At 39.4% G+C, this 26,288-nt stretch overlaps 1 protein-coding gene across 1 annotated transcript; it reads left to right on the forward strand.

Annotated features, from left to right (window-relative positions):
* Window positions 1-2: 2 nt before the first annotated feature.
* On the forward strand, window positions 3-25,333 carry SLC39A6 (solute carrier family 39 member 6). Its single transcript, XM_063130206.1, has 10 exons — window positions 3-65; window positions 5,049-5,750; window positions 8,391-8,571; window positions 8,860-9,029; window positions 9,403-9,615; window positions 10,511-10,607; window positions 19,921-20,298; window positions 21,327-21,407; window positions 23,196-23,386; window positions 24,363-25,333. Exons 2-10 carry the CDS (start codon window positions 5,058-5,060, stop codon window positions 24,513-24,515), a joined length of 2,157 nt encoding a protein of 718 aa, XP_062986276.1. The 5' UTR covers window positions 3-65; window positions 5,049-5,057; the 3' UTR covers window positions 24,516-25,333.
* The last annotated feature ends 955 nt before the right edge of the window (window positions 25,334-26,288 follow it).

Here is a 26,288-nt window from a genome sequence, read left to right on the forward strand (position 1 = left end):
GAGGCAACTAGGTGGTTCGTGAGGAGGAGGAGGCCCGAGCCTCGCGACGCGGTGCTCTATGTGGGGTAAGTGTGCTGGCATGACCAGCCGCCTCCTCGCTCGCCCGACCCGGTTGCCTGTGAGGAGAAAAGGAGGGCCCCCCGGGGAGACTCCCCCCTCCTGCTTCTCCTGGGGGAGCCGGTGGAGGAGGCGGGGGACTCCTCCTTCCCGACGTTAAACGACCAGCAACGGCCCTTGCCTCACGCCCTCCTTTCACCACACGCGATTGAGAGGCGAGGCGGGGCTGGCTACGGGGGAGCAGCGAAAGCAGGGAGCTGTGGGGGGGGGGCAGATGTAAAAGCCTCCCTGTGCCGAGGCAGTCTATCTGCGCTGGAGACAAACGAGGAGAGGGGTGTTGCCTTCGCGCCTTGCTTGTGGACCCTTCCCAAAGGCAGATCAGGCCGGGTTAGAGGAGCCTTCCCGCACCCACCCACCTCTTCAACCAGCAAAGTACTTCTTTCATAATGGGGTGGCGGCGCTGCCCCTCCGGTACCTTTCTAATAGTTGTGTAGGAGAGGAATTCCAGAAAGTGCAGCTTTCTTCGCCTCCACAGGGCAAGCTGTGACCTGCCAAAAACCTGCTGCAGAGCTTGTTGAAGGTTGCTGGAGCCCTGTGTGTCTGCATCTAGACGCATAGGTGGTGGGCTACTATAATTCCTGAGGCTAGAGCCCACTAATGCACCTGCAAGTCAGTAGCCATGCCCTGACCACCATCTTATCACTACCTTCTTACTTGTTTTGCTCACCTGAGGTCACTATAAGCCGCTATTGAGGAGGTAACAGATGCACCCGCTACCAATAAGCAAAATGTCTAAGGAAAATGGTCTACATGAATTTAGGGCTTATCATCATCATCATCATCATTATTAATATATTTATTTATTTCTTACCCGCCTCTCCCTTTGGATCAAGGCGGGGAACAACATTAGAACAGGAATCAATACATCTTAAAATTTCTTGATTTTACATTGATCTGGATAGGCCTGCCGGAAAAGGCAAAGTCTTTAAAGCTGCCTTAAAATCACACAGAGAGTTAATTTTACGAATCTCCTCCGGCAGGCCATTCCACAATCTGGGGGCGACAGAAGAAAAGGTCCTCTGGGAAACTGATGTCAGCCTAGTTTTAGCTGGCTGAAGTAAGTTCACCCCAGAGGACCTGAGTGTGCAGGGCTGACTGTATGGGAGAAGGCGATCCCGCAGGTAACCTGGACCCAAACACTTTGACCAACACTTTGTACAGAAACTAATTGGCAGCCAGTGGAGTGATTTTAATGTTGGGGTAATATGCTCACCCCTAGATGTACTGGTGACCAACCTGGCTGCCATATTTTGAACTAGTTATTGATCCTCTGGACAGGTTGCAGTCCTCTGCATTCTTATGCAGTATGTCACATTAAGTTTTGTCGTACTCCTGAGTACATGTGCATAGGTTGGACTGAAGGGTTCACAGACTTTGGAGTATAGTGCTAAACCAGCCCTCACCAACCTGACACTCTCCAAGATGTTTTGGACTCCAGCTCCCATCAGCCCTGAATGTTGGCCATGCTGGCAGGGGCTGATAAAAGGTGTCGTTTAAAGCATCTGCGGGTACCACTTTGGGGAAGGCTGTGGTAGCCCATTATTATTCATGCACCAAGTGCACTCTTAGTCATTCCTTTATCTTGTTCAGTTTTGATTAATATTATTAAGCTCTACTTAGGTACAAAATAGATGGATTAATCTCTGCTCTATAGAAAGCAAATTTCCTTGCAGATGCATGATCAAAAAACCCAGCTCCTCGAATGTAAAACATAATGATCAGCAGTGGGATATATATTGTTCTAATAGCAAAACATTCTAAGAGCCCTGTTCTATGCATTTTTGTCTTTTTATTTATTATAATTACGTCACCGTACAGCAGAATGTTTTCAGGGGGGCTCATATGATTTTATTTGTTTATTTATTTAAGCATTTTTATCCCACCATTCAGCCAAAAAAGGCTCTCACAACGGCTTACAAAAATATTTCTTGACATATTATAAAACAGGTTAAAAACAAAGGCAATAACAATTTAAAAGCATGTTTTAGAATATCTAGTCATGTCCAGATTTCCATTTATGAACAAAGAGAGCAGCCTTGGAGGCAGAGAGGAAGGAGATATTTATTCACAAGTGATAAGCTGTTCTTGTCTGAAACAATCTTTCTATGCAAAAGCATTACGATCTTAACATTCTACCTATGTTGCTACTACTAGGTCATAGAATCGTAGAATAGTAGAGTTGGAAGGGGCCTATAAGGCCATGAAGTCAAACCCCCTGCTCAATTCAGTAATCCACCTTAAAGCATCCCTGACAGATGGCTGTCCAGCTGCCTCTTGAAGGCCTCTATTGTGGGAGAGCCCATGACCTCCCTAGGTAACTGGTTCCATTGTTGTACTGCTCTAACAGTCATCTGGTAGTAGTCATAACATGAAACTAGCAAATAGACTCAGCTTCGCACAGCTGAGAATAGCCCTTATGTTGATGCACTGAAGCCTCCAATCAAACTTACAAAGCTGTCAGAATTGGACACATTGTGCCCACCCCATCTGAGTGAAGCCATGCCCACTGACACCCCTAGTCACAGGCACAGCCATGGTGCACCCCTATAGCCCCCTGAGGGATGGGTTTGTCCCTGGTGTGTTACTGTGTCCCTCAACCTGCTAAACAGAATGGAGAGCAAACTATGTACTAGTTAGTGAAGTCTACCCCTAGTGGCCGAAAACCTAACTGCAGGCTTCAACCACGTGGACACATTTAAATTAATGAAAATTAATGTGTTTTAAAAACAAAATAACTGAACTACACATTCATAGGGTCTCCTTAATATACGTGCCACATTTCAGGTGTCTAGCTTTCATGGTCTTGCAACTATAGCAATGACAGACAGAAAGGCAGATGGACAGAGACACATCCTCTTTTATGATGATAGGTAGTAAAATGTATGGTTAAAATTTACTCACTGCAGTGCTGAATCCTCATGACAAGTTTGGCTGAAATCAATAAAATGGTATTGAAGCTGTAAATCTTTCGAAATTTCAATCAGCTGCTATTTTGTTTCAAGATGGAAGAAATTTTTTCACTGTGCCTAAAACCATCCCAGCGAGAGGTAGAATCTTAAAAGATTCATAACAATCAGATGTATGGTTTTTAAGTCCATCAAGGACATACAAATGCTTCCTTTTATAAAGAAGAAGAAGAAGATACACTAGCAGTGTAAAAGAAAATTGCTTTTTTGGTTAGTTCTTATTGAAGGGATCTAGAGTCACCAATGATAAATCTTTGCAGGTTTTCCATCTAGTTTCTCCTTTGCACCTGCTAAACTTCTGTAGTTCTTCAAAACATGTCTAGGCACAACTTAAAATAATTACAGCATTCTTTGATGTAACATACATTTGTTACTGTTAGTAATTACCTATGAAGTTCTTAATAGCCTGGGATCAGCAATTTAAATCTGTGGATGAGAACTTGCTTCAGGTAAAATTGTTGAGGACAAATTAAATTGTAGAACAAAGCCTTTTGTATCGCAGAACTGAGACTTGGAATTTGGATCTAACAGAGTCTAATCTTGTCAAGTTTTACTAGGCAAAGACCTTACCTGTTCAGATAAGTTTTAAAGATGGAAGATTGCTAATACATAATTTTGGTTACTGTCTTGAAATGTGATTCCCCCCCCTCTCTAGGATTGTATTCCTTTTTTTTTAATGCACTTTCATTTATTTATTTTTAATTACTTTGAGCTTTCATTTCGATAGAAAGGCAATCTATTGACTAGGGATAGGGAACCCATTCAGCCCATCATCTTCCGGCCTCAGCACCTCTGCAAAGGAGGGGAAAGACGTTCTCTGATCAGCAGCTGGTTGGAGATCAGTGCTTTCCCCCTACTTAGCTCTAAAACAGGCACCTTTTTTGGTGATCAGCAGGAGATAGCATTTATCTCTGATCAGCTGCTGATCGAAGGTGAGAGCTTCCCCTGCAGGGCAGAGGGGGCAGGGATAGTGCCAGGCCAGAAGAAAGAAAGAAGCTGCTAGTGGTGGTGACTGATTTAGTCCTGCTTCCTTCTGAGCTTTGTCCTGAGTAGACATTCTTACACTTGATATTTGGGGTGCTATTTGAAAGTGCTGCTGAGAGATTTAGTCCTGCTTATGCTACATGAGTAGACATGTAGAGGTTTGTCCTGCTTATTTGTGAGTAGACATCGTAGTTATGCTTCTGTGTAGACATGCGTCCTACTATGAATTGGTAAAAATGGAATAGGAGAGGGGGATGTTTCAGTCCTGCCCACTTCTACATACGGTCCCTAAAGAGTTTCTCCAAAATGGAATCCAGCCCTCAGACCCAAAAAGGTTACCCATCCCTGTTATAAGAAAATCAAAGTGTTTTTTTTAACTGAAGGTACTTTTCTGTGGCATATCTGTTTTCTTGGGACACTTGAAGGAATATTTATGTCAATAGTAGTGTGGCTCTGGATGCAGTGGTAAGTCAGAATTAATGGTATAGTAAGTCATTTGTACCAATGTCTTACCCTCTGATTTACCGATAATAGTGAACTCATTAGTGAGTACAGATCTTTATGTATCCAAAACAGAAACATTCATGCAGAAGAAGGTTTCAACAGTCTTGGGGGGGACTCCAAGATTTGCAGAGCCCCCCCCCCCCCGTAGCTCAATTAAAACTGAGCATCATTGGTGGGCCCAAGATGTTGACTGACAGTTGGGGGAATAGAAAATTGGAGGGAGTGGTAATGGAGTAGAGTATCTTAAAATTGGGCATGGCTGGAATTCTGAGCAGTATCAGTCTACGTTGTAACACTTTATTGTTAGATTCCTCTTGTAATTATATAATGGTCACATATAGAAAGAAAAATGTACAATTTAATGTTTTAAATTTGCAGAAATTTCTGGAAAATATTTTATGTACTTGCTGCTGAATCAGTTTGAGGATGGAATACATGAGTAATTGTCTTCTTTCTTATGTTATTCTCTTTTGACAGGACTCTGCTATGGCAAGTAAGCTTTATGTGATTTTGCTCCTATTACTTTCCATACACTTGTTTTGTGGAGCTCGCCACCATGGACCAGCTCAAACTACAGAAAAACTTATTCCGGAGAAGGCAGTTGGTATCAATATTGATCTGGCCGAACGGAAGCAGAAACATCACCTTCAGGAACTCTTCTCTCGTTACGGGGAGAATAATACATTGACTATTGAAGGGTTTAGAAAACTGCTGCGGAATATTGGCATTGAGAAAGCAAAAAGAATTCCCCCAGATCATGAGCACCATCACCACCATCATAATCGTGTTACCGTCAGTACAAACTTTGAGAAAACAGGTTGCCCTAGTGACGAATCTGCAGGTGGAAACAAAGACCTTCGAAACAATCAGGATTGGCCTAAAACAGAGAGTGCTGACCACCAGCAGGGTCCTGTGAACAGCAAGAGCACAACAGTTGCCATAACTGCATCCACCTACACCATGGCTACAGAGGGCAACCTTTTGTTACCGCGTTCAGAAACTGCACAATTGAAGTCCACACATATGGGCTTTGTCAGCCCCAATCCCAACATTGTTCTCGAGAGCAGCAATCTGAGTTCAGTTGTAAATGGAAAAGCAAATGAATCTTTCGTTTTTGTGAGAGAATCTGAAAGAGGAAGTTACATGTATTCTAAAATAAGAAAACAGACTACGGAAGAGGTACTTGGGTTTTTTGGTTTTGTTTTAGGAATATTGTGATATTTGGTAATACTGTAATCCTATTCTCAGTAGAAACTGTATCGATTGTCTCTTACTGACTTTTCTATATACCTCCATAGAAACACCATGTAAGGGTCAGTTCAGATGTTTTCACACAGGGGAGTCGTTCCTGGAGCTGCATGTTGGAGTTCCATTTGTCTACGGACCTGTGTAATTTAGAGCCTGTTCTGGCAATCTTGATTTCTTAAGTCTATGGGTGAAATATGCATGGGTGTTAGCAGTTTACACACACTACTTTTACTGTGTAGTTTAAGAGAATTATTTTAGAAAAAACAGCAGGGAAAAATATTTACATATTGACATCAGGTATTATAAATGGCATAATAGGTCATGTATTGTATGTAATATTGGCAAGTAATAAGAACATAAGAGCCTTGCTGGATTGGACCAAAAGGCCTATCAAGTCCAGCATTCTGTTAGCAAAGTGGCCAATCAGATGCCGATGAGAAGCCCACAAGCGCCTAGACCATGATTGCAGCAGTCTCCTCCTGCTTGTGATCCCAGCAACTGGTCTGCAGAGACATACTGCCTCTGATACTGGAGGTAATGCATAGCCTTAATGACTAACAGCCACTGATAGCCTTATCCTCCAAGACGGGCTAGAAATTGGAAGTCTATTGCTTGGTCGCCTGGAGGGATTTTTTTTCAGGCAATCGAGTAAGCGGCTGTATACAAGTCTGAGAATAAAATCTGTGTTCTAAAAATACCTTGGTGATCAGGAGTAGGAAATCAGGAGACAGGAATAATTCAAGATCAAGCTAGAGTGTGAAAGGCTCTAATATTTAGTAAAATTAAAAAGCACAGTTTAGATGACTAAAGTGGTAGTCCATAGCTGGAAGACCTGTAACTGACTGCTTCTCTCAAGTTTCAGTAAACCAGTATACCACCATGCTTCACCTTTCATGGCTAACTAATGAATAAAACCTTCCATTGTAAAATATTATTTGTCAGAATTCCATAAGTATACGTACTCGTAGGTCCTGTGGTCACAGTTTGATTGAGTTCAGAGAGCATCAGAATCTCAATTAGATAAGCTTGCACTTCACTTCATGAAAAGATAAAACTCTGCTTTCATCTTCTTCGCCCTTTTCAGAATGTATAAGCAAGCTGAAATCAGAAACTTCATGAACTATGAAATTGAAAAAAGAGGCTTGTTACAGATTTCAGTACTTCTCCACTGTGTGACCGAAGGTTGCTCTAGAAGAGCTTTACCAAGAGCTGTTGGGTTAGGGGCTACTGATTTTCTGCCTTCCTTTTTATCGTTAAAATAATCTTGTGAGGTAGGTTAGGCCGAGTGATAAGTGACAGGCTCAAAGTTACCGAGTGACTGGGGATTTGAACATGAGTCTCCTTGCTCTGAATCTGACACTAACCACTATACTGCACTGGTTTTCTTGCACAGCTTTCTGCACATTCACATTTAAATGTACTTGCCATGCATTTAGTGTCACTTGCTAGTCTCGGTGGGTGTGCTGCTGGCATGCAGACACTATACATGTGAGCCAGGATATATGGAAAGTATATTTAAAACATGATGTGGCACATATAGTAAGCTGATGTGGTTAAGAGCTTTCCATGTGACCTGCATCCTATATAATTGTCTTGAGACCACTAGTTACACAGATCACTTAGAGCAGGCAAACAGAATGGAAAGGTAGCTAATTTTTTATATTTGTAAGAGTAAGTTAATAAAGCCAATAGTTACCACTTCTCAGTCATTTCTGGTATATTGGTCATAAAATCGGGGGAAAGAATCTACATTCTTTGCAAAATCTTCCCGGCCTCTCATCTTGAAGTGATTCTTTATTCACCATGGATGATCAGATATATAGCTATTTATAGGTTTGACTGTGTGTTTAATGAAGAAAAACTAAACATTCTAGTCTATTGATGAGAGTTGACTAAAATGTTAAGCCATATTTTAAAACTTACAGTGAGTGTAATTTTCTTGATATATGAAAACATTATTGAATGGCCATCCTCTACAGAAATAATTGACTTCAGGGGTCAAGTTGTCTGCTGGATTATTTCTTATTTGGAATACTATGAAGTAATGCACTGGAAGGGTGAAAGCTTTTGGCCAGTCTGTAACTAGCCTCTTAATTTTGCTTGTCCTGTCGGCCTTTAGTACTTTTGGTATCAAAACTTCAAACTTACAGTAATTTTGCTTGATGGAAGGGGCTTGCACTTATCCAATAGAATTTTGACTTTGAATATTGCGCAATATCTCACAACTTCACTTTTAAAATTCCTCTCAGTTTCAAAAGCAGTTAGCCACACATTCTGCGGGTGCTGTTGTTTGTGAAGGGAGGGGAACATAATTTTGAAAAACCCTGGGCTCACATAATTAGTTACACAGTTCTTTCAGGTTATTGCTTAATGTGTATAGTAGTTAGTGCTACAAACCTATATTTTGTTTGTTTTCACATAATGAACACAGATACCCTTTTGGCCTGTTTTTTTTTAAACAAAGTGTTTGAAGCTTACCAGTCAGACAAGAAAAGAGCTACTGTAGTTTGAAGGCAGATCTCCTAGTATTTATGTGCACACATGGCTTAAATATTTCCCCCTCTTCTACAGTGCTTCAATGCTTCAAAACTGATGCTTTCTCATGGAATAAGTACACAAGTTCCGTTGACAGTCGCAGAATTTAGCTATCTTTGCCCAGCTATCGTTGACCAGATTGATGGCAGATTTTGTATAACTCATGCAACAAGTGAAAAGGCAGAAACACCTCCAAAAACGTATTCATTGCAAGTAGGTAGGTTTGATGATGAAGTCAAGATTTTAATATCTCCTTTTATTGATTCTGTGCTAAAAACAAATTGAGCAAACATTTGTTTTGGATGACTCTCCTAAATCAAAGTCTTTGTGGTTGTGTCCTGAAGGATAAGAAACTATCCTTCAAAGGAAATAGTATCCTCTTTTATGACCAACTTCCTCCCCCTGCCCCCGAGATAATGTGGAAGGAAGAACCCCATTATTAAAGAAAACAATGTTTGAATGAACTATTTGATAGAAAGCTTTTTTTTCTCTTTTTTCTTTTCAGCTTGGATTGGTGGATTTATATCCATTTCCATCATCAGTTTTCTTTCATTACTTGGTGTAATATTGGTGCCTCTTATGAATCGTGTATTTTTCAAGTTCCTTTTAAGTTTCCTCGTGGCATTAGCAGTTGGTACCCTAAGTGGAGATGCTCTTTTACATCTCCTTCCACATGTAAGTACCATCTTTCCACATGTGTCATTTGGGGCATGGTATATTTGGTCAGGAGAAGCTTGTAAGTTGATAAAGGTTTAGGGTTAACTATGTTACATGAGGAAGCATTGAAAAGTAGTGCCCCTACCTGTAGTCTGAAGTTGTACAGCCAATTTAACCACATCAGGATCATATTACCATGTGTAGAGCATGTCTTTGTCTATGAATGTATCTGGACAGAGGTAGAATTGCTCTTCATTATTCTACATACCCCTCCCAAATCCCAAGCGCAATCTGGGTTTGACAGACTCTTCCATTCCAATCTCCCCCACCTCATCTCGTCTTGTTTGGAAAATTGTCTGAATTATATATGTATTTCCCTTCCAACTTTTAGTCTCATGGAAGTCACCATCACCATCATGAGAAACCACTAGTGGAACACAATAAAGATCCCCCTTTTAAGCATCTTGTTTTTCAAAGTTCAGAAGAAAGTGCTTATTTGGATTCTACGTGGAAGGGCCTCACAGCACTTGGAGGACTATACATTATGTTTCTCGTTGAGCATTTGATCACTTTAATTAAGCAGTTTAAAGACAAGAAAAAAAAGGTAAGAAAGCAGTATTTTGAAAAGTGGCTTTAACTTTTTCTGTCTCTGAATCCTGAGGGATGGTTTGCATGCAGCTTGAACTGTACATAACCTGTACAATAGGGGTAGGCAACACTTGTCTTGGTGCCCACCGAGACACCCTACTCCTCCCAATTTTTATTTTAGAATTTTATTTAAAGAATATGTTTATATTTTCTTACAGGCAGATGTGATTGGTTCAGAACGAAGCTGGAGCCATCTTAATTTCACATGGATGGCTCTGGGCAGGTTACTTGGCCTTTGAGACTAGCTGTATCCGCCCACTGTAACCATTTTATGGGTGTGCCCAGGACAGTTTCTCAGATTTCCAAATGTGCTGATGGCGCTAAAAGGCTGCCTACCACCCCCCTTAGAATAATTGTGCTCTGGCATTTTTAATTACCATTGATATCCATAGGAAAGTTAAACTTTTACTTAGTTCTCAATTAAAATCTTTGAGATGTAAAAGTACTTACTCTAGTTATAAAACAAGATACTTTATTGGGTATTGAAACCAATAACTGAATCAAAAGCTTGCTTTTTCAGCAAAATAGATGAATTACCAGCTAGATTAATTAAACCATTGAGAAGTTTTTTTAATAAGTTATGTTAAATCCTTTCCTGTGTTTGAGATGCATAGTGAAATAGAACCTTGTTTGAAGTGTTTCATTTAGATTTGAAACTTCAGTTCTAAGCAAAGTTGGATTCTGTTGCTTGAACTTTTTTTTTTTTACTTATGTGAGGTTTTCCTCATGTATTTCAACTTCGAGTCTATTCTATTGATGCTTTCTACAGTCCAGTGAGATATGTAGCATTGAAGAGGTGTGGCTAAAATGTCAATAACTTCAATGTTCGGTTGTTGTTTTTTGGGAGTCAGAAAAAGAATGAAGATGATGAAACAGAAATCAAGAAGCAGCTGTCTAAATATGACTCTCAGCTTTCAACTAATGAAGAAAAAATTGATGCCGATGATCGTAAGTTTCAGTAAATGTTATACAGCTATGCGAATCAAAAATATTGCGAGCTGTTCTTTGTGGTCTCTGTGCAGTCACACTCATGGGGTTTGTGTTGCAAGAGCAACATCCTGGAAACTTCTGGAGCTTAAAAGGGCAGGAACCAGTGCGTGGCCCTCTTCCTCTTCTAGGGGGAAGTTCCTGTTCTATGCACTTGCCTCAAGCTGGGTAAGCGTATCCCTACTTGGTTCCCTTCTGATTGAGCAGCATTGTACAGTATATTTGTGTTTTAATTTATTGTACACTGCTCCGATCTCTCTTGATAAGCTGCGCTTTGTTTATTTCCCTTTCCCCCCCTACCACTTCCCACTGAGAGAGATCAGAGCAGTGTACAATAAGTTAAAACAAAAAAATACAAAAAGTTACAGTAAAAAAAAATAGATCAAAAAAGGGAATTTACTTGTCATTTTAGAAACACTTGCCTGAAAAGAAGAATCTTCAGCAAATACTGAAAACAAAGTGGTGTAGATGCGTGCCTGTTTATAGTTGGAAGGCCATTCCGTAGGGTGGGAGCTACCAAACAAAAGGCTGAGCTTCTGGTGGTTTCCAAGTGGATCTCCAACCCTCAGTGATAGGTCAGGATAATAAGTTTTTTAATAACAAATTTCATAATATTTACTAACCGAAATACACCCATCGCCAAATAAAAGGGGAAGCAGAAAGGAGAAAGATGCTGGGTATGGAGAAAGCACATAAACAAGTTTAGTTATAAGGGGTCATTGTATCATCAGATGAAACGTGCATACAGGTGAGCCTTCATGATCCCTTGGCCCAGGTTGTAGGCAAAAGCCTCTATATATGCTGGCCAGGTCTTCAGAAATGTGTCTATATGTTCAAGCCATCAGTAAAAGTGCACTTACTGATTTATAATTTGGTGTGGTTAGATCCTTTGTCCTCTGGTGTATTTGAGGGTGGAGATTGGTTTTCGTAATTTAATCCACCAAGAAGGTCCGAAAGAGCCACTTCCAGTGACTGACAAACCCCACAGTGCAGGAATATATTTCAATACATTCATACACTCACCCTTGATCTCACGACGAGCTGAGGCCAAACACTACTGAAGTTCGGGCTGAGCTTGTAATGAAAGTATTGCAGTACCACTGTTCACTACTACCACAGCTGTTCCCTTCCTCTTCCCGCCCCTCAAAAAAAATCTACATAGCTGCAGCAGTGGAGGGAGGGCAATTGATACTCCTTGGTTTTTAGAACACCATGGTCTTTGGGACTTGGAGTTTTCCAAGGTGCCTGAGTGTTATATAAAATTCTTATTATAATTATATATATAATGAGAACAATATGATACATACTATATAAATAATTAGTAAGAGAACACATACTACAATCAATAAGACATCAGTTCTCTGGGTTACTAAGTTATGTATATACATTTTTACATTCTTATATTATACATTATATGTTTCATCTGCAGAATAAAAAAAAACCCAGCTGGGAATTGTCATCTGCTAGAATATTACTAGAGTTTATTATTTATTTATTTATTTATTTATTACATTTCTATACCGCCCAATAGCCGGAGCTCTCTGGGCGGTTCACAAAACTGTAAGTGTTCATTGTGATCAAATCAAAGTCTTTACATCTTTAGTTCACATCCGATAGCAGATTTTTGAGAGTCCAAAAGAGCCAGGATGAGGGTTGATTATCTTTAAAGACAAAAAGACCCTCATTATCGCATTTAACATCAATAGATTTGAAGAAAACAAAGATATAAGGTGATGCCAATCACAGAGGTTATAGAGAGTACATTTGTAAGCTTCCTCTTTGGTCAGTTCTATCTATCTATGTCTAAATTATATCTATCTCTCATATAGACAATGAAAGGGTGCCAGGCATTGGAAAAATGAGCAGTTTTTAGACTTCTGTCTCTCAGACGAGGATATTTGGTTGACTTGGTCATTTCTGCTACCTTCCAGATTTTGCACAACCATTCTTTTAGTGTGGGGATAGCATTACTCCTCCAGTTTCTGGCAACCAAAATACTGGCAGCAATCACAAGATTTTGAATCATCTCTCTCTATATGGGGTCTATCTGTTCCTCCACAGATAGAAACAAGACTGTTAGAGGGTCACAAAATGTAGAAATATGTGTAATTTAGATATCACACATACAATTTCACTCCAGAAATAGTTAATCGGGCACTCCCACGAAATATGCATAAAATTATCATTTCCACATCACCAACACTGACCTTCACAGTTCCTGTAAATATGACTCAGTTTTTAGGGGTCAGATTGTATTGGAATAGTATTTTATAATGGTTCTCTTTCATGTTAACACAAGGGGAGCATGCTGGGCCTTGTAAGAATATTTTCCTTCACATCTGTGTTGTAATTGGATGTCCTATTGCTCTTTCTCATCTAGTTTTGAAGCTGTTACCCTTGTTTTCATCTCTCTATATTATTAACAAACAAATCTGTGATAGCAAGCCTTTACATTTCTTCCTTTCATAAATTAGTTGTTCAAAAGCAGTTAGATCTGTATTTAGCATGGTGTTATGAATATTAGAATTTATGTAGGATCTTAATTGGTTATATTGAAGCCAAAGGGGGACCTGTCCTGTTTTGTATGTAAGATCGTTTAAGGAAATGCATGTATAGGTTTTCATCACTTGTACAGACTTTGTGTCTAATCCAGTTTGAAACTCCACCAATTAATGTGAAATTATCATTGTAAATGAATTATGCAGGCAAAGAAATATTTGGGGGAAATATATTCTTAAAGCTATCCCAAACTAGCATAGCAGCAGTAATGCATGCGTTATAGTTGGTTATTTCCTGTGAGTCATTGGCTCAGTTCAGACAACATGTTTCTCTATGCAGTGGGAAAACTCCACTCAGTGGTTGAATTTGTAGGGGGTACTCACCACACAATATGTTCTAACTCCACTGTTGTGTGACTGGGCTCCCATGGAGATGTTTGATTGACAGTTCCTCCACCCTCTCCTACCCCAGTCCTCCTGGTGGTATCCCATCAGCCATTGCTGCAAAAAAATCTTGTTCCTTTTGCCACTCTTGTCAGAGAACTCTGTAGCCAGTGGGAAAAGCCCACTCAGTGCAATGGGAAACTCCACGGAGCCTTCCACAAAACACACAACAGTTTTGCAGGAACTCTCCTCTGCACAGTGTGGATATTCAGTGAGGAGTGCTTTCTAAAAAAAACTCCACTGTGGAGTTCTAAAACCACAGTTGAGAAGTATGTTGTCTGAACTGAACCATTGATTATCTTTTACTATATCATGGCAATATTGCAAGAGGGACCTTGGCATATTTTTGCTCAATCACATTCCATGGTATTCTTGGAAATATATTAATCCATTGTGCAAACAGCTTTAAACAGGTTGCATAGTAGTATGCTATTACATTAGGGACTTTCAATCCTTCTTTCTTGTAAGTTTTTTCTAAGGTTTTTACTGAAACATAATAGAAATGTTAATCACCCTAGAAATATAAATATACAGTATAGAAGGCAGCAGTTGAAATTAACAACATAAAGTGGTGCTAACCAGCATACAAACTGCAATACTGAATGATAAACAGAAATGGGGTAAATGATTTAAAGAAACGTTTTATATGTCATAATAGAACCACAATATATTTACAATATAACAGAAGATTGTTAACAATATCAGGCACGTAATATGTAGTGCTCTGACCACACAGAAGAAGGTTATAATTGCATGACGCTTGATAAACAATGAAACAAAGTTGTCCACAGTTAAACAAAAATAGTTTATAATTGCAAGATGCTTGATAGAAAACTTGTTTTACTTGATTAAACAAAAGTTATTTATAGTTGCGAAATGCTTAGTAGGAAACTTGTTTAGTTTATAGTTGCGAGATGCTTGATAAGAAACTTGAACAAACAAAAGTTGTTTTCAGTTGTAAGATGCTTAGTAAGGAACTTGTTTAACAGGCAGCCTCCTTAATAACTGTTTGGTTGAGAATCAAGAGTGAATACTATTATTATTATTATTATTTATTTATATAGCACCATCAATGTACATGGTGCTGTACAGAGTAAAACAGTAAGCAAGACCCTGCCGCATAGGCTTACATTCTAATAAAACCATAATAAAACAATAAGGAGGGGAAGAGAAAGCAAACAGGCACAGGGTAGGGTAAACAGGCACAGGGTAGGGTAAACAGGCACTGGGTAGGGTAAAACTAACAGTATAAAGTCAGAACAAATACTTACTACGGATGGTAATAAGTTTTGTTCAATTTGAGGAAAGAGCCCTTTAATTTCTCCCCACGCCAAAACCACTATGATGGTTATGATATTGTTAACAATCTTCTGTTATATTGTAAATATATTGTGGTACTATTATGACATCTAAAAGGTTTCTTTAAATCATTTACCCCATTTCTGTTTATCATTCAGTATTGCAGTTTGTATGCTAGTAAGCACCACTTTATGTTGATCACCCTAGAAATGACACGTCCCTAGCATCTGAGATATTGTCATTTTATTATTCCAGATGCTAAGAAGTAATGGTAGCACTGAGGCCTCAGTTATGGTGTTTGTTTTTTAAGGATTGAAATTATTTGGCATTTATGTGTTTATTTTAAAAAATTCTATACCACCTGTGATGTATAATATATCTAGGCAGTACAATATTATAATGTACAATAATAAAAATATAAATATACAACTATTACTATAAAGTAGCACTTTAGAGAGCATTTTAGACTGTTCAAAGTGCTTTGCATACATTACTTTGTTACAAAGTGATGTTGGAAAGATTGCAAGGTAGGTCAATAATTATTATAATCTTATTGCAAATTGTGTATGCGTATATGGAGGGGGAAGGTAGAGGGTGCTCTGAGTTTGTGGCAGAGATTTCACTATCTAGTTCAGTCCCTTAGCCACCATCCTACTCCAGCTGTTCCAAGAATTTACACAGATTTTTCAGAACTATAATATTATAAATGATTTAACCTTATGAACCAGGACAGTTGCTTACAAATTCATGCTGTTACTGAATCCTGTCATCATACGATGACAGGCTTGGCATATGGAAATATGTTGAGCAGATTTCTAACAGCTAACCAGATTTCAAGTAATCCTCATGTCAGTACAGTTAGGGAAACTTTAAAAATCTGTAACTGATTATATTTGTTTCCTTTTAGCCCAACCCAGAAGCTAATCAGTCAATGTTACTTCCATTTAAAGCCTATGCGGCAGGGCCTTGCTATTTACTGTTTTACTCTGTACAGCACCATGTACACTGATGGTGCTATATAAATAAATAAATAATAATAATAATAATAACTAGACTAAATAAACTTAAATGTAGTTATATTACAAACTAGAACATTCCTATTTACTCATGATCAGTTTTATGTGCAAAAGTACTACTCTGGTTCTGAATTCCAAATGTCTAGTATTATTTAGATTATATTTAGTCTATAAGCATATTGAAATTGTGTGTATTTTTTTTTTAAAAAAGCTAGTATTAAATTGATTCAAACTTACCAACTATAAGTTTTGTAGTGGACTGCTTTAGAAAAATGCTGTTTGTATTATGGCCATACTGATTGGTAATTCTAACCACACTGATGATATATTTAGTGACTAAAGTCTGAGTTAAGGTTTGTAATGAACTTGCTGTAATCTTATACTCAAAAATAAATCTGAATAGAGTGGGGCTTATTCCCAGGTAAGTAGTATAGTGTTGCAGACTTCATCAGCTTTTGTATTTTGGCTTATTGATCAGGTTGTCCAAATTTGAATAGCCCAATTTATTTATTTATTTATTTATTTATTGCATTTCTATATCACCCAATAGCCGAAGCTCTCTGGGCGGTTCACAAAATTAAGACCATTCAAAGTATAAAACAACAGTATAAAACCATAATGTAAAATACAACATAAAAGCACAACCAGGATAAAATCAGCAGCAGTGCAGAAATACAAATTTAAAATACAAATTTAAAACAACAAAGTTAAAATTAATTTATAGACTGTTAAAATTAATTTATAGACTGTTAAAATACCAGGAGAGAGTTCCTGTCAGAAATGCTGGTATAAGCCAATCCACTACTTCATTAAGCCAATGGGACTATATAAAGCTGAAAAATTATTTATTGTATTTATATCCAATAGGCTAAAGACAGCATAAGTAGTTCTCTTCTCTCTCCTTCCCTCCCATTTTTACCTTCATAGCAACCTGTGAAGTAGGTTAGTTTGAGAGAGAATTACTGGCCTGGTCTAAGGTCACCCAGCAAGCTTCATGGCTGTGTGGGGATTTGAACTTGGGCCTCAGTCCCAATTTGATACTGCCTAGCCACTATACCACAGAGTGCTCTATTTCTGAAATAATGTATGTCTCCTTGCATAAGCCTACATGAAGAAAGCTGAAAGCTAGAGCAATCTTTTTGCCTTTCTGTTAGTCAAATTTTAAAACTTTCTTCAGTCTTAGAAACTGCACTTGATACACCTTTCCTTTGTCTGATGTCAACCTTTATTCATTCTGTGACAAGGTCAAGTCTGATAGGCATGGTACTTGCCAGGTGCTAGACGCCACCTGGGTCTTCTGTCAGTTTTAGATCTTTATTGAATAGTGGAGATACCAGGTCAGAAAACCTACCTTGATGTTGGAATGTATGACCTCTTGGGAGTAAGAGTAGTGCTAAAGGATTCCCATAACTTGCTCGCATGGTTTGGCCATCTAGGCATTGTGTGCAATTTTCTGCACATGTAGCTAAACAGTTACATTGTTGCTGATATGAAAAGCTGCCTTTGCTCTTGTTGCGTCTGATCTTCCAGCATTTTAATATCACACATCATGGCAACAATTCCTGGGTTGTTTAGCCCAAGAATTGTGGTGATGAGCAGAGCACGCAATCCACATGGGTGCCATTTCTAATTTCAGTTAATAACCCAGGAACAGCCCGTTCCTAAATAGTTTCGTAATGTCTGAACTCAGAAATTCTGGGTTGTTTATGGGTTAAACAACCCAGAGTTAACCCAACAACAAACTGTGAGCAGTTGTTGGGTTAATTCTGGGTTGTTTAACCATAAACCACTCAGATTTTCCAGATTCAGATGTCATGAAACAAACTAGGAGCAGAACACCACAGAAATGGCACTTGTGTGACTTGCACACTCCATTCGTCATCACAGTTCCTGGGCTAAACAACCCAGGAATTGTCACCGTGACTGGGTCATAGTTTGAAATGCTCTGGAAATGGCTTTAAAAGTTGAGGCTGACCCATAGCTTATGTCAACAGTATGAATCTGCATCCTCAAAATGTATGTCTGATCATGTTTAGCTGATCAGTGTGGATGAGATCTTCTCTTCCAGGAAACATTTCTCATTAATACAGGATGTGTTTATATCTTTGTTTTATGCTAATTGGTGATCCGCTCTCTCAGAATCATATTGAAAATTACCTTTTCTGCTTTTTAAAAGCAGGAAAGGATAACAATTCACTTTGAGTGGCATGTAGCTACTGCTGAAGGTATGAATGGTTTGTGGAATTGCCTATTAAAGCTCCTTCTGATTTATCTTGATATCAGGAGCCCAATTTTCAAGTGCTGTAATGTGTGGCTTTCTTCAAAGAGAGCACTTTTATACTGCCTTGTCTAACATAATTGGCTATTTGTGTGCTTAGTTATATATTTCATTTTTGCGTTTGAATCTTTAGGAAGCTTATGCTTTTGGGCGTAGTTAATAGCATTGCATTGAGAGTTGCTTCCATTGATTCGTTAAGAATGAACAAATAGCAAATGGGTAGCACTGGTTAAGTATGTACTTTTTCATAGTAATATTTTTTAGCATTCATATAACAGGAAGAATTTATTTTTACTAACCTAATATTGGGCAGACTTCCACTCGTGCAGTGGGACTTTCGCCTTGGCTCTTCCCCACACCCCACCTTTCTAGAGCAGATTTTGAGGGCAAGTGGCAGGCTGCAGGAGGGAGTGGGGAATCACCCCCTTCCCATTCTGCTGACAGAAGTTGTTCTGTAGGCAGGCGGGATTAATTGGATACCACCCATTATGATGCATTTTATTGTTGGTGTAAAATAGAGCTAGCCTTCCGTAAGAGCAGTTAAGGCACCTCTGCCCTTGTGTCATAGCCTTCCTGTAATTGAGATAGTCTGGGTCTCAAGCAGCTTGGCTGATGATGGGCTCAGTAGTTCCCCTCTCAGGCTTAGGAAGATGGCCATTACTGCTGTAAAAACCTCATATGGTGAGGCTAATTGCTGTTGAAATTGTGGTAGAGAGGACAGCGTAGAAGGTGTTTGGTTGTGGTAAGTGGCTGTAGCATCAAGACTGTCTTGTCTTGTTCCTGACTGGTTGTGCTGAATTTTTGGATTCCATATTCACCGTAGTTGTTTATTGCAGCGATGCTGAACAATTCACTGGCAACTTCCTTCACTTTACCACTAGGGGTTACCACAGCCATAATTTCATTCATGGTGTTCTGTTCTCCATTCAGACTTTTTGGTTCAGGAAAGATTTTTCTCTAGGGAGACCTTTGTGCTTGTGACCTTTGTGCTTTCTCCCTGACCTCAGGCTTCTCACAAATAGTGGAATTCATATTTACCATCCTCAAACCCTCTTTTAGTTTTTCTTTCGTATCCTTCTAATTTTCTCATTGCAGTGATGACAAACACACACTTTCTTGACCAAAATGAGCATTGTGAGGCTGAGCTCTGCTACCCTATTCCTTCAAGGTGTGATGTGACCTCACCAAGGGTTGCTTTCAGACTAAAATGCTGACATTTTTGTAGTTAAATGTTTTGAGATGAGTTTCTCCTGCTGCAACTTGGGCCACTTCATACGTGCGAGCAGGCTGGTCACTTTCTTCTCCCATGTACAGGATTGCAGCTGGAGAAATGTATGCATTAGCCCACAGTGGCTGAAACCCATTTCTGCAGTTGCAGCAGTGCTGCTTCTAGCCATCAGAAATGGCTTTCAGAGGCTGGAGGCTGTATTCACATGTACCTCAGTTCTTACATTTCTCTATACAATCCTAAAGATGTGATGTGATGGGGAAACTATGCATGGCTTGCAACTGTAAACTGACCTCAAGAATGATATAAAAATGGATCGGAAACAAATACATTGTACCTCCCACTGAGACCTATGGAAATAGTAATAGCTAAAAAAATTTAGGACTGAGGTATGCAAATACTGAAAATAGTAGAGTAGGTAAAATGGAAAAGTGTTCCTGAACATTCTACTTTTTGTTTCAAATTAATTTGATAACTTATCTGACTTCTGCTTTTCCTTTGTTTTACCAAGGACCTGAAGCTTACTTGGGAGCACATTCACAAGATCCGTCAAATTTCATCTCGCAGAAGCCAGCAGTACAAGAAGAAGAAGAAGTCATGATAGCTCACTCCCACCAAGAGGCTGCTGACAATGAATATGCATCCAGGGGGTGTAGAAATAAATGCCATTCACATCTGCATGACACTCTAGGACAGTCAGACCACCTCAGTCATCATCACCACGACTACCATCATATTTTGCATCACCATCACCATCAGAACCATCACCCGCATAGCCATAGCCAGCGCTACTCACGTGAAGAACTGAAAGATGCTGGTATAGCTACTCTAGCCTGGATGGTAATTATGGGTGATGGACTGCACAACTTCAGTGACGGTCTTGCAATCGGTTAGTGTATCTTCTTGGTTTTTCCTAAGGCTGGTTCATGAGTGTGGGTGGCAGTTCCAGCTCCCAATTTTTCTTAGCCATGGATCCCTCACAGTTTCTTTGCTGGGCTTTTACTGGTATAGAAGGGGAAAGATGGAAGCCTTGTGTTGGAATCAGTTCTGTCAAGATTCTGTCCTGTGTAAGACACTCAGCCAATGATAGAAATATTGTAGATCTATAATTAGTTGATGTTTGTATTGGAATTTTTAAAAGATAGTTAGCAAAACATGTCCACACTATTGACTAATGTCAAGATAGCCTTGGATTAAAATAAAGTGGTGCTTTTGATACTAGCCTTTTAAATGTCAATTTTACTTATATACAAAACCAAGGCCAGGCTCTCAATGTTAGCTGATTACTTCTTATCCTATCTGAAAATCAGGGTGAACCATTTCCAAAGTACTAAGAAAACATGCTTGTTGTATTGTCAAAATAATTGAGCACTCCTTAAAACCTTGTACGGATATCAGGCCTCACGTCTGTGTTCATGTGCGTGTAGATGTGTACATACACACTTGTGAATATACAGTTATACTCTTACTGGTTAATTATTCATTGCATTAAAAAGATATTTTCTTTTTTCATTCCATCAGCAGAATGTTCCTTTCATGAGATGCTTCTTAGTTCTTTATCCATTTACTTAGTATTAAAGCTCTTCATCTTTTCATGATTTTTATATACCTGTAATCTATTCCTCATGTACATCTGATTCCTTAACAAATTTACAGAGAGTCTATTGGTTTCTGTGGGACTGAAAGGGAAATATTAGAATCTCAATGCTAGCAATTTCTTCTATATGGAGTATATTTTCTGCTCCTGGTAACTTTTGCTGTCCTCCCTTGTGCCTGTTCTGTTTCTAGTATATTCTACTTGTAGTATAGTGACTATATTATGAACCATGTTAACCCTTTATTATATATATAGAGAGAGATTTAACTGCATTCTTCAAGTGAGATTACTTATCAGTAATAATCTTTGCCTTTTCCTAGGTGCTGCTTTTACTGAAGGTTTATCTAGTGGCTTAAGTACGTCTGTTGCGGTCTTTTGCCATGAGTTACCACATGAATTAGGTAAGACACATGTGAGTTGGTGAACAGTAGTTTATTATGTCCATACTTTAATGGCAATCAGCCAAATATGCATTAGGGGATTTCACTGCTTAACTACAGTTTGTTTGAATGACAACAGTAATTTCCATCCTCTTAAGACTTTTTTAGAATTGCCTGAACATAAGAACCTTGCTGGGTCAGACTGATTTGAGTCCAGCATCCTGTTTACCACAGTGGCCACCCTGATATCTATGGGAAGCTCAAAAGCAAAACACGAGGGCAGTAGCCCTGTTCTGTAGTTCCACAGCAACTGGTATTCAGAGGTATGCTGCCTTTGATCCTGCAGGTAGTACATAGCCATCATGATCAGCAGCTACTGATAGCCGTATCCTCCATGAATTTATCTGATCCCCTTGTCTATGTTGGTGGCCATCACCACATCTTTTGGAAGCAAATTCCATAATTTAACTATGCAGTGTCTAAAGAAGTCCTTCCTTTTGTCTACTCTGAATCTCCCACTACTCCGCTTCATTGGATGATCCCGGTTTCTAATATTATGAGAGAGGGAGAAAAACATCTCTCTATTTACTTTCTACACCTCATGCATAATTTTATTTTATTACTATACTGCCCAATAGCCAAAGCTCATTTACTTGCCTTTTTCCTAAACTAAATTGACTTGAATTTTGTAAGCTTTCCTCCTAGGAGATTTGATTTCCCCTTTCCCCACCCTTTTCAGCTATATACCCTTGTTGAGAGGTGGCGATTAGCATTGTATGCAACGTGTCAGTTTATGCAACACAACAGCCTATTGCAGGTTAATTTGCCTTGGAGGAGCAGCATGTGTCGACGACTATTATGCATATACAATCCCTGGTTATCGTGTCATGCAAACCAGCTGGCAGGTTTATTTGAGGGCTAAAAAACCGTTGCATAATTCATGGTCTGTTGTAGGGTTATGTGAGGGTTGTTTAGCCCTCAACTCCTGCCAGGTGGGTTTGCATGACACAACAACCCCTGGTCGGGAGTTGCATATTCAGAACGGTGGCCGGCACATGCTGCAGCTCCTTGAGGATAAATTAACCCACAATGGGCTGCTGTGTCAATCAAACCAGGTCACTATTCTAAGTGTGGTCGCCCCATATATTTGAATAAAAACATTAAAGTACAATAATGATCTTGCGAGATCCCACTTCTTACATCCCTAAAAGGATGTTAAAGGATGACAATTAAAATACAGTTCTCTAATGTTCCTTAATTTCAAGCAAATGAGTTTTATCTTCCTTTCAGAATTTCAAGCAAAAGTTTTGACGCTTAATATTGCAGTGTTCATTGTTGAATGGCAGTTTCCCATCACTATCCTTTAACGCAAATTAGTGAGATCTTCCTTAATATTGTTTAATTGTGGTGCTTAATAAAGCTTAATATAATTAGTTAAACAAGATATCTGAGTTTTCCACTGAGTTAAAGCATGTTTTAATGACCAGTTCTGACTGAAATGAATAATTGTGAGGACTCTGAATCTTGGAATTAAATATTTTTATTTCAGACTAATATAAAATTGTAAGAGTGTCCCAATAAATTTCTAGTGGAGTGGTGGAAAATCTGAGATACATTTTCTGTGCGTATGGCCGTGCAGAATTGCAAAATGTAACAACATTAACTGTGACTAATAAAGCTTATTGGGTGATTTTCCTGTCCTACCAGTTTTTAAAGACCTGATTTCAAAAAAACAAGTCAGCTTTTAAGACTTCAAAATATGTTTTAGGGCAGTTGCTTTGACCAGTATTTGTCTTTTTTTTTGTAAAGGAGATTTTGCTGTACTTCTCAAAGCTGGCATGACTGTCAAGCAAGCTGTTCTTTATAACGCCCTCTCTGCTATGTTGGCATACCTTGGAATGGCTACTGGGATACTCATTGGTCACTATGCTGACAATGTTTCCATGTGGATCTTTGCTCTTACTGCTGGGCTGTTCATGTATGTGGCCCTTGTTGATATGGTAAGTATACAAATAGCACTGGGTATTGGTATAAAATAGCTGCAGCTACAGATTTCTTCTGGAATGCCAGAGAGACATTCCTCTGGGGACATTTTCCTGGCATTGACATCATTATGTCGTTATCAGATTGGGTCATAAAATAAGTGGGGTGTGCAGAGGAAATAACTACATTAAGAAACTTACCCAAAAATATTCCAATAAAAGAATATATATACATAAGAGCCTTGCTGGATCAAACAAAGCTTCATATAGTCCAGCATCCGAACAGTACATCCAGAAAGCTTCCAAGTAAGGTATGGAGGAGCAGTTTGTTCCTGCATCTGGCATAGCAGTCAGCTATTACTTCTTCTAGTTAGGTCCACTGAGAAACAAGAGGAAGGTATTAGCTAAAATACAGAATAAGCTTTAAAAAAAACTCAAAAGGGGCCAACACCCTGCAGTAGTCTGGTAAGGACCAAGCGTAGTCAGTGGATACCAGGAGCCATGGAATGTGGTGTGTCTGTTAGGGGGTGGGGAATGGTAACTGGGATGGAGAAAGAGTAAACTGGATTGGTTGAGCCCCTAACAACTTAGCATATACTAGAGGAACCCATGGTGGAAGTGGCTGGCTGGAACTCTGAACAGGAGCACTATTAGGGGATAAGGATACACTGCAACATTTCATAACAAATCCCACAGGTACCATATAGAACAAGGGTAAAAGAGGCCCTGCACCTAAAAGCCAAATTCCATTTTGGAGACACTTTCAGGGACCGCATTCCAGTGGTGAACGAAGCCAAAGGCAAAAGAGGCGGGGCCGAAATATCCCCTTATTTTAGGTTAAAGCTCTCACTGCCAGTAACTAAGACTTAGGAGAGGCATTCCAACCTTTTAGAATGGGGGGCAGGGAGGCACAAAAGCTAGGAAATCAACTGTAACGCTTGAATATGCTGACAATGTTTTTGATTTAAAATTGTGTGTATGTTTTTGAATCCAGGTGCCTGAAATGCTCCACAATGACGCTAGTGATCATGGATGTAGCCGCTGGGGGTATTTCCTCTTACAGAATGCTGGAATTCTGTTAGGTTTTGGTATTATGTTACTTATCTCTGTGTTTGAACATAAAATTGTATTCAGTATAAACTTATAGGGGTAGATCCAGACTTACACTCAGTGGAGTTCCACCTGTGAGGGAGGTGGTTTCTGTCAATTCCTCCTTCCCCCTGCAGCACTCTAAACATCTGTTCCAGGGGTTTGGTGTCCCTCCGGAGCAGCATGAGAAGTGTAGGTAGTGTGCACCAGGAATGGGCAAAGATTGCTCCCCCCACCTCTCCTAGTGGGGAGCCTCCAGTGGATCTCGGTCGCTTCCACAAATGGAAGGAGCCCTTCTTTTCATGGAAATGTTACTCCACGATACTCCAACCCATAATATTTTCTTTACTTTCCCGATATTGACATTGCATTGAAAATTTAACAGGAGGCACTTCTTTTCTCTCTCCCTTTTCTCTACTGATTAGGCAGTTAAAGTAGGCATTTTTAGTAGGCGACATTCTTGCATACATACTGTATGTATGTGGCGCTATGGAGAAATACTACATTTTGCCAAACATAGTGGATGCTAAAACTATAAGGGAAGTAGTTCTTAACTTGTACTTTTTAAAGAAGTTATTTAATATTGTGAAAATATCTACAGCATGCAGTGTCAAGTTTTGTGTTGTCTGTGTTAAAGTGGTACGAACATGTGAACTGGGATTTCTTTTAATATAGTTGATACAGAAAAAACAAAATATTTTCACTCATGGTATTCATAGAAAAAAAGATAGTATCCTGAGCTTTCTTAAATGGTTATGGTAATATAAACCAGTGTCCTAATGAAGAGATTTCATAATTGGATTGCCATTAAAATTACATGCTCCTTGGTCTATGTGTTAAATGTTTTTAGAATAATTAAATGTACTAAATGAAAAACTCCCACTGCCTCAAAAATCTAATCTAGCCAGATTTCTTCACTGTACAAATATATGCAGTTCCTTGTTGGAATTTGACATCTTTTTGACAAGTTATGCAATTGATTTAGGTGAAGGGGTGGACAACACATAACCTGTGGACACATGCTGCCCCACATGGCTTATTTATTTATTTTAGCACTTTTATCCTGCCTTTTAGCCAAAAAAGGCTCTCAAGGCGGCTTACAAAAATATTTCTTAAGACAGTTCCTGCCCACAAGCTTAGAATCTTCTGTACGGCCCGCCATTGGTTATCCACTGGTGTCGCCAATTTTCCCTCCCCTCCTCCTGGAAATCAGTGTTTTGGTTAACACTGTGGGTACCAATGTCAACCTAGACATATTTACATCTAGCCAGATAGAGTGTTAGGGAGGCACCACACAGCACCAGAGTCCTATAGTAAGGGAAAGAACACGACAAAATGTGCTGTTTTCTCCTCCCCCATCTGCCTCGTCTAGAAGGCAGAAACTGCCTCCTCATTTGTCTTTTTGCATTTGCTTCTTTCTCCCTCCTCAAGCAGATGCTCTGGCAGTTCCTCTCACAGGGCTTTATGGTTCCTGCCCTCAAAAATCAGATGCTATGGCATTGTGTGGAAAGAGGGAAGGAATAGTGAGTCTGGTTTGAAGTTGAGATCTTTTCTAGCTGCCTCACTGAAGGAATTAGCAGAATTGCTGAAGGAGATTGTGAGCTGAAAACTACACACATTCCGCCCCCTGCATGATGACCAGGATGGCTAGGATGGAGGGGGGAGGCTTTAACCTCCCCCTCATCCCAACAATGCTATTCAACATCGCTGGGAAGAAAGGCAAGTTTAAATCCTCCACCCACCCCAATCAGGATGGGGGTGTCCAACACAACATGCACTCCTCAACCCAAAGTGAACTAGGGTTGTCCAACCCTGATTTAGGTAAAAGTGC

The sequence above is a fragment of the Elgaria multicarinata genome, chromosome 7, assembly GCF_023053635.1.
Source record: "Elgaria multicarinata webbii isolate HBS135686 ecotype San Diego chromosome 7, rElgMul1.1.pri, whole genome shotgun sequence".
Taxonomy (NCBI): Eukaryota; Metazoa; Chordata; class Lepidosauria; order Squamata; family Anguidae; genus Elgaria; species Elgaria multicarinata.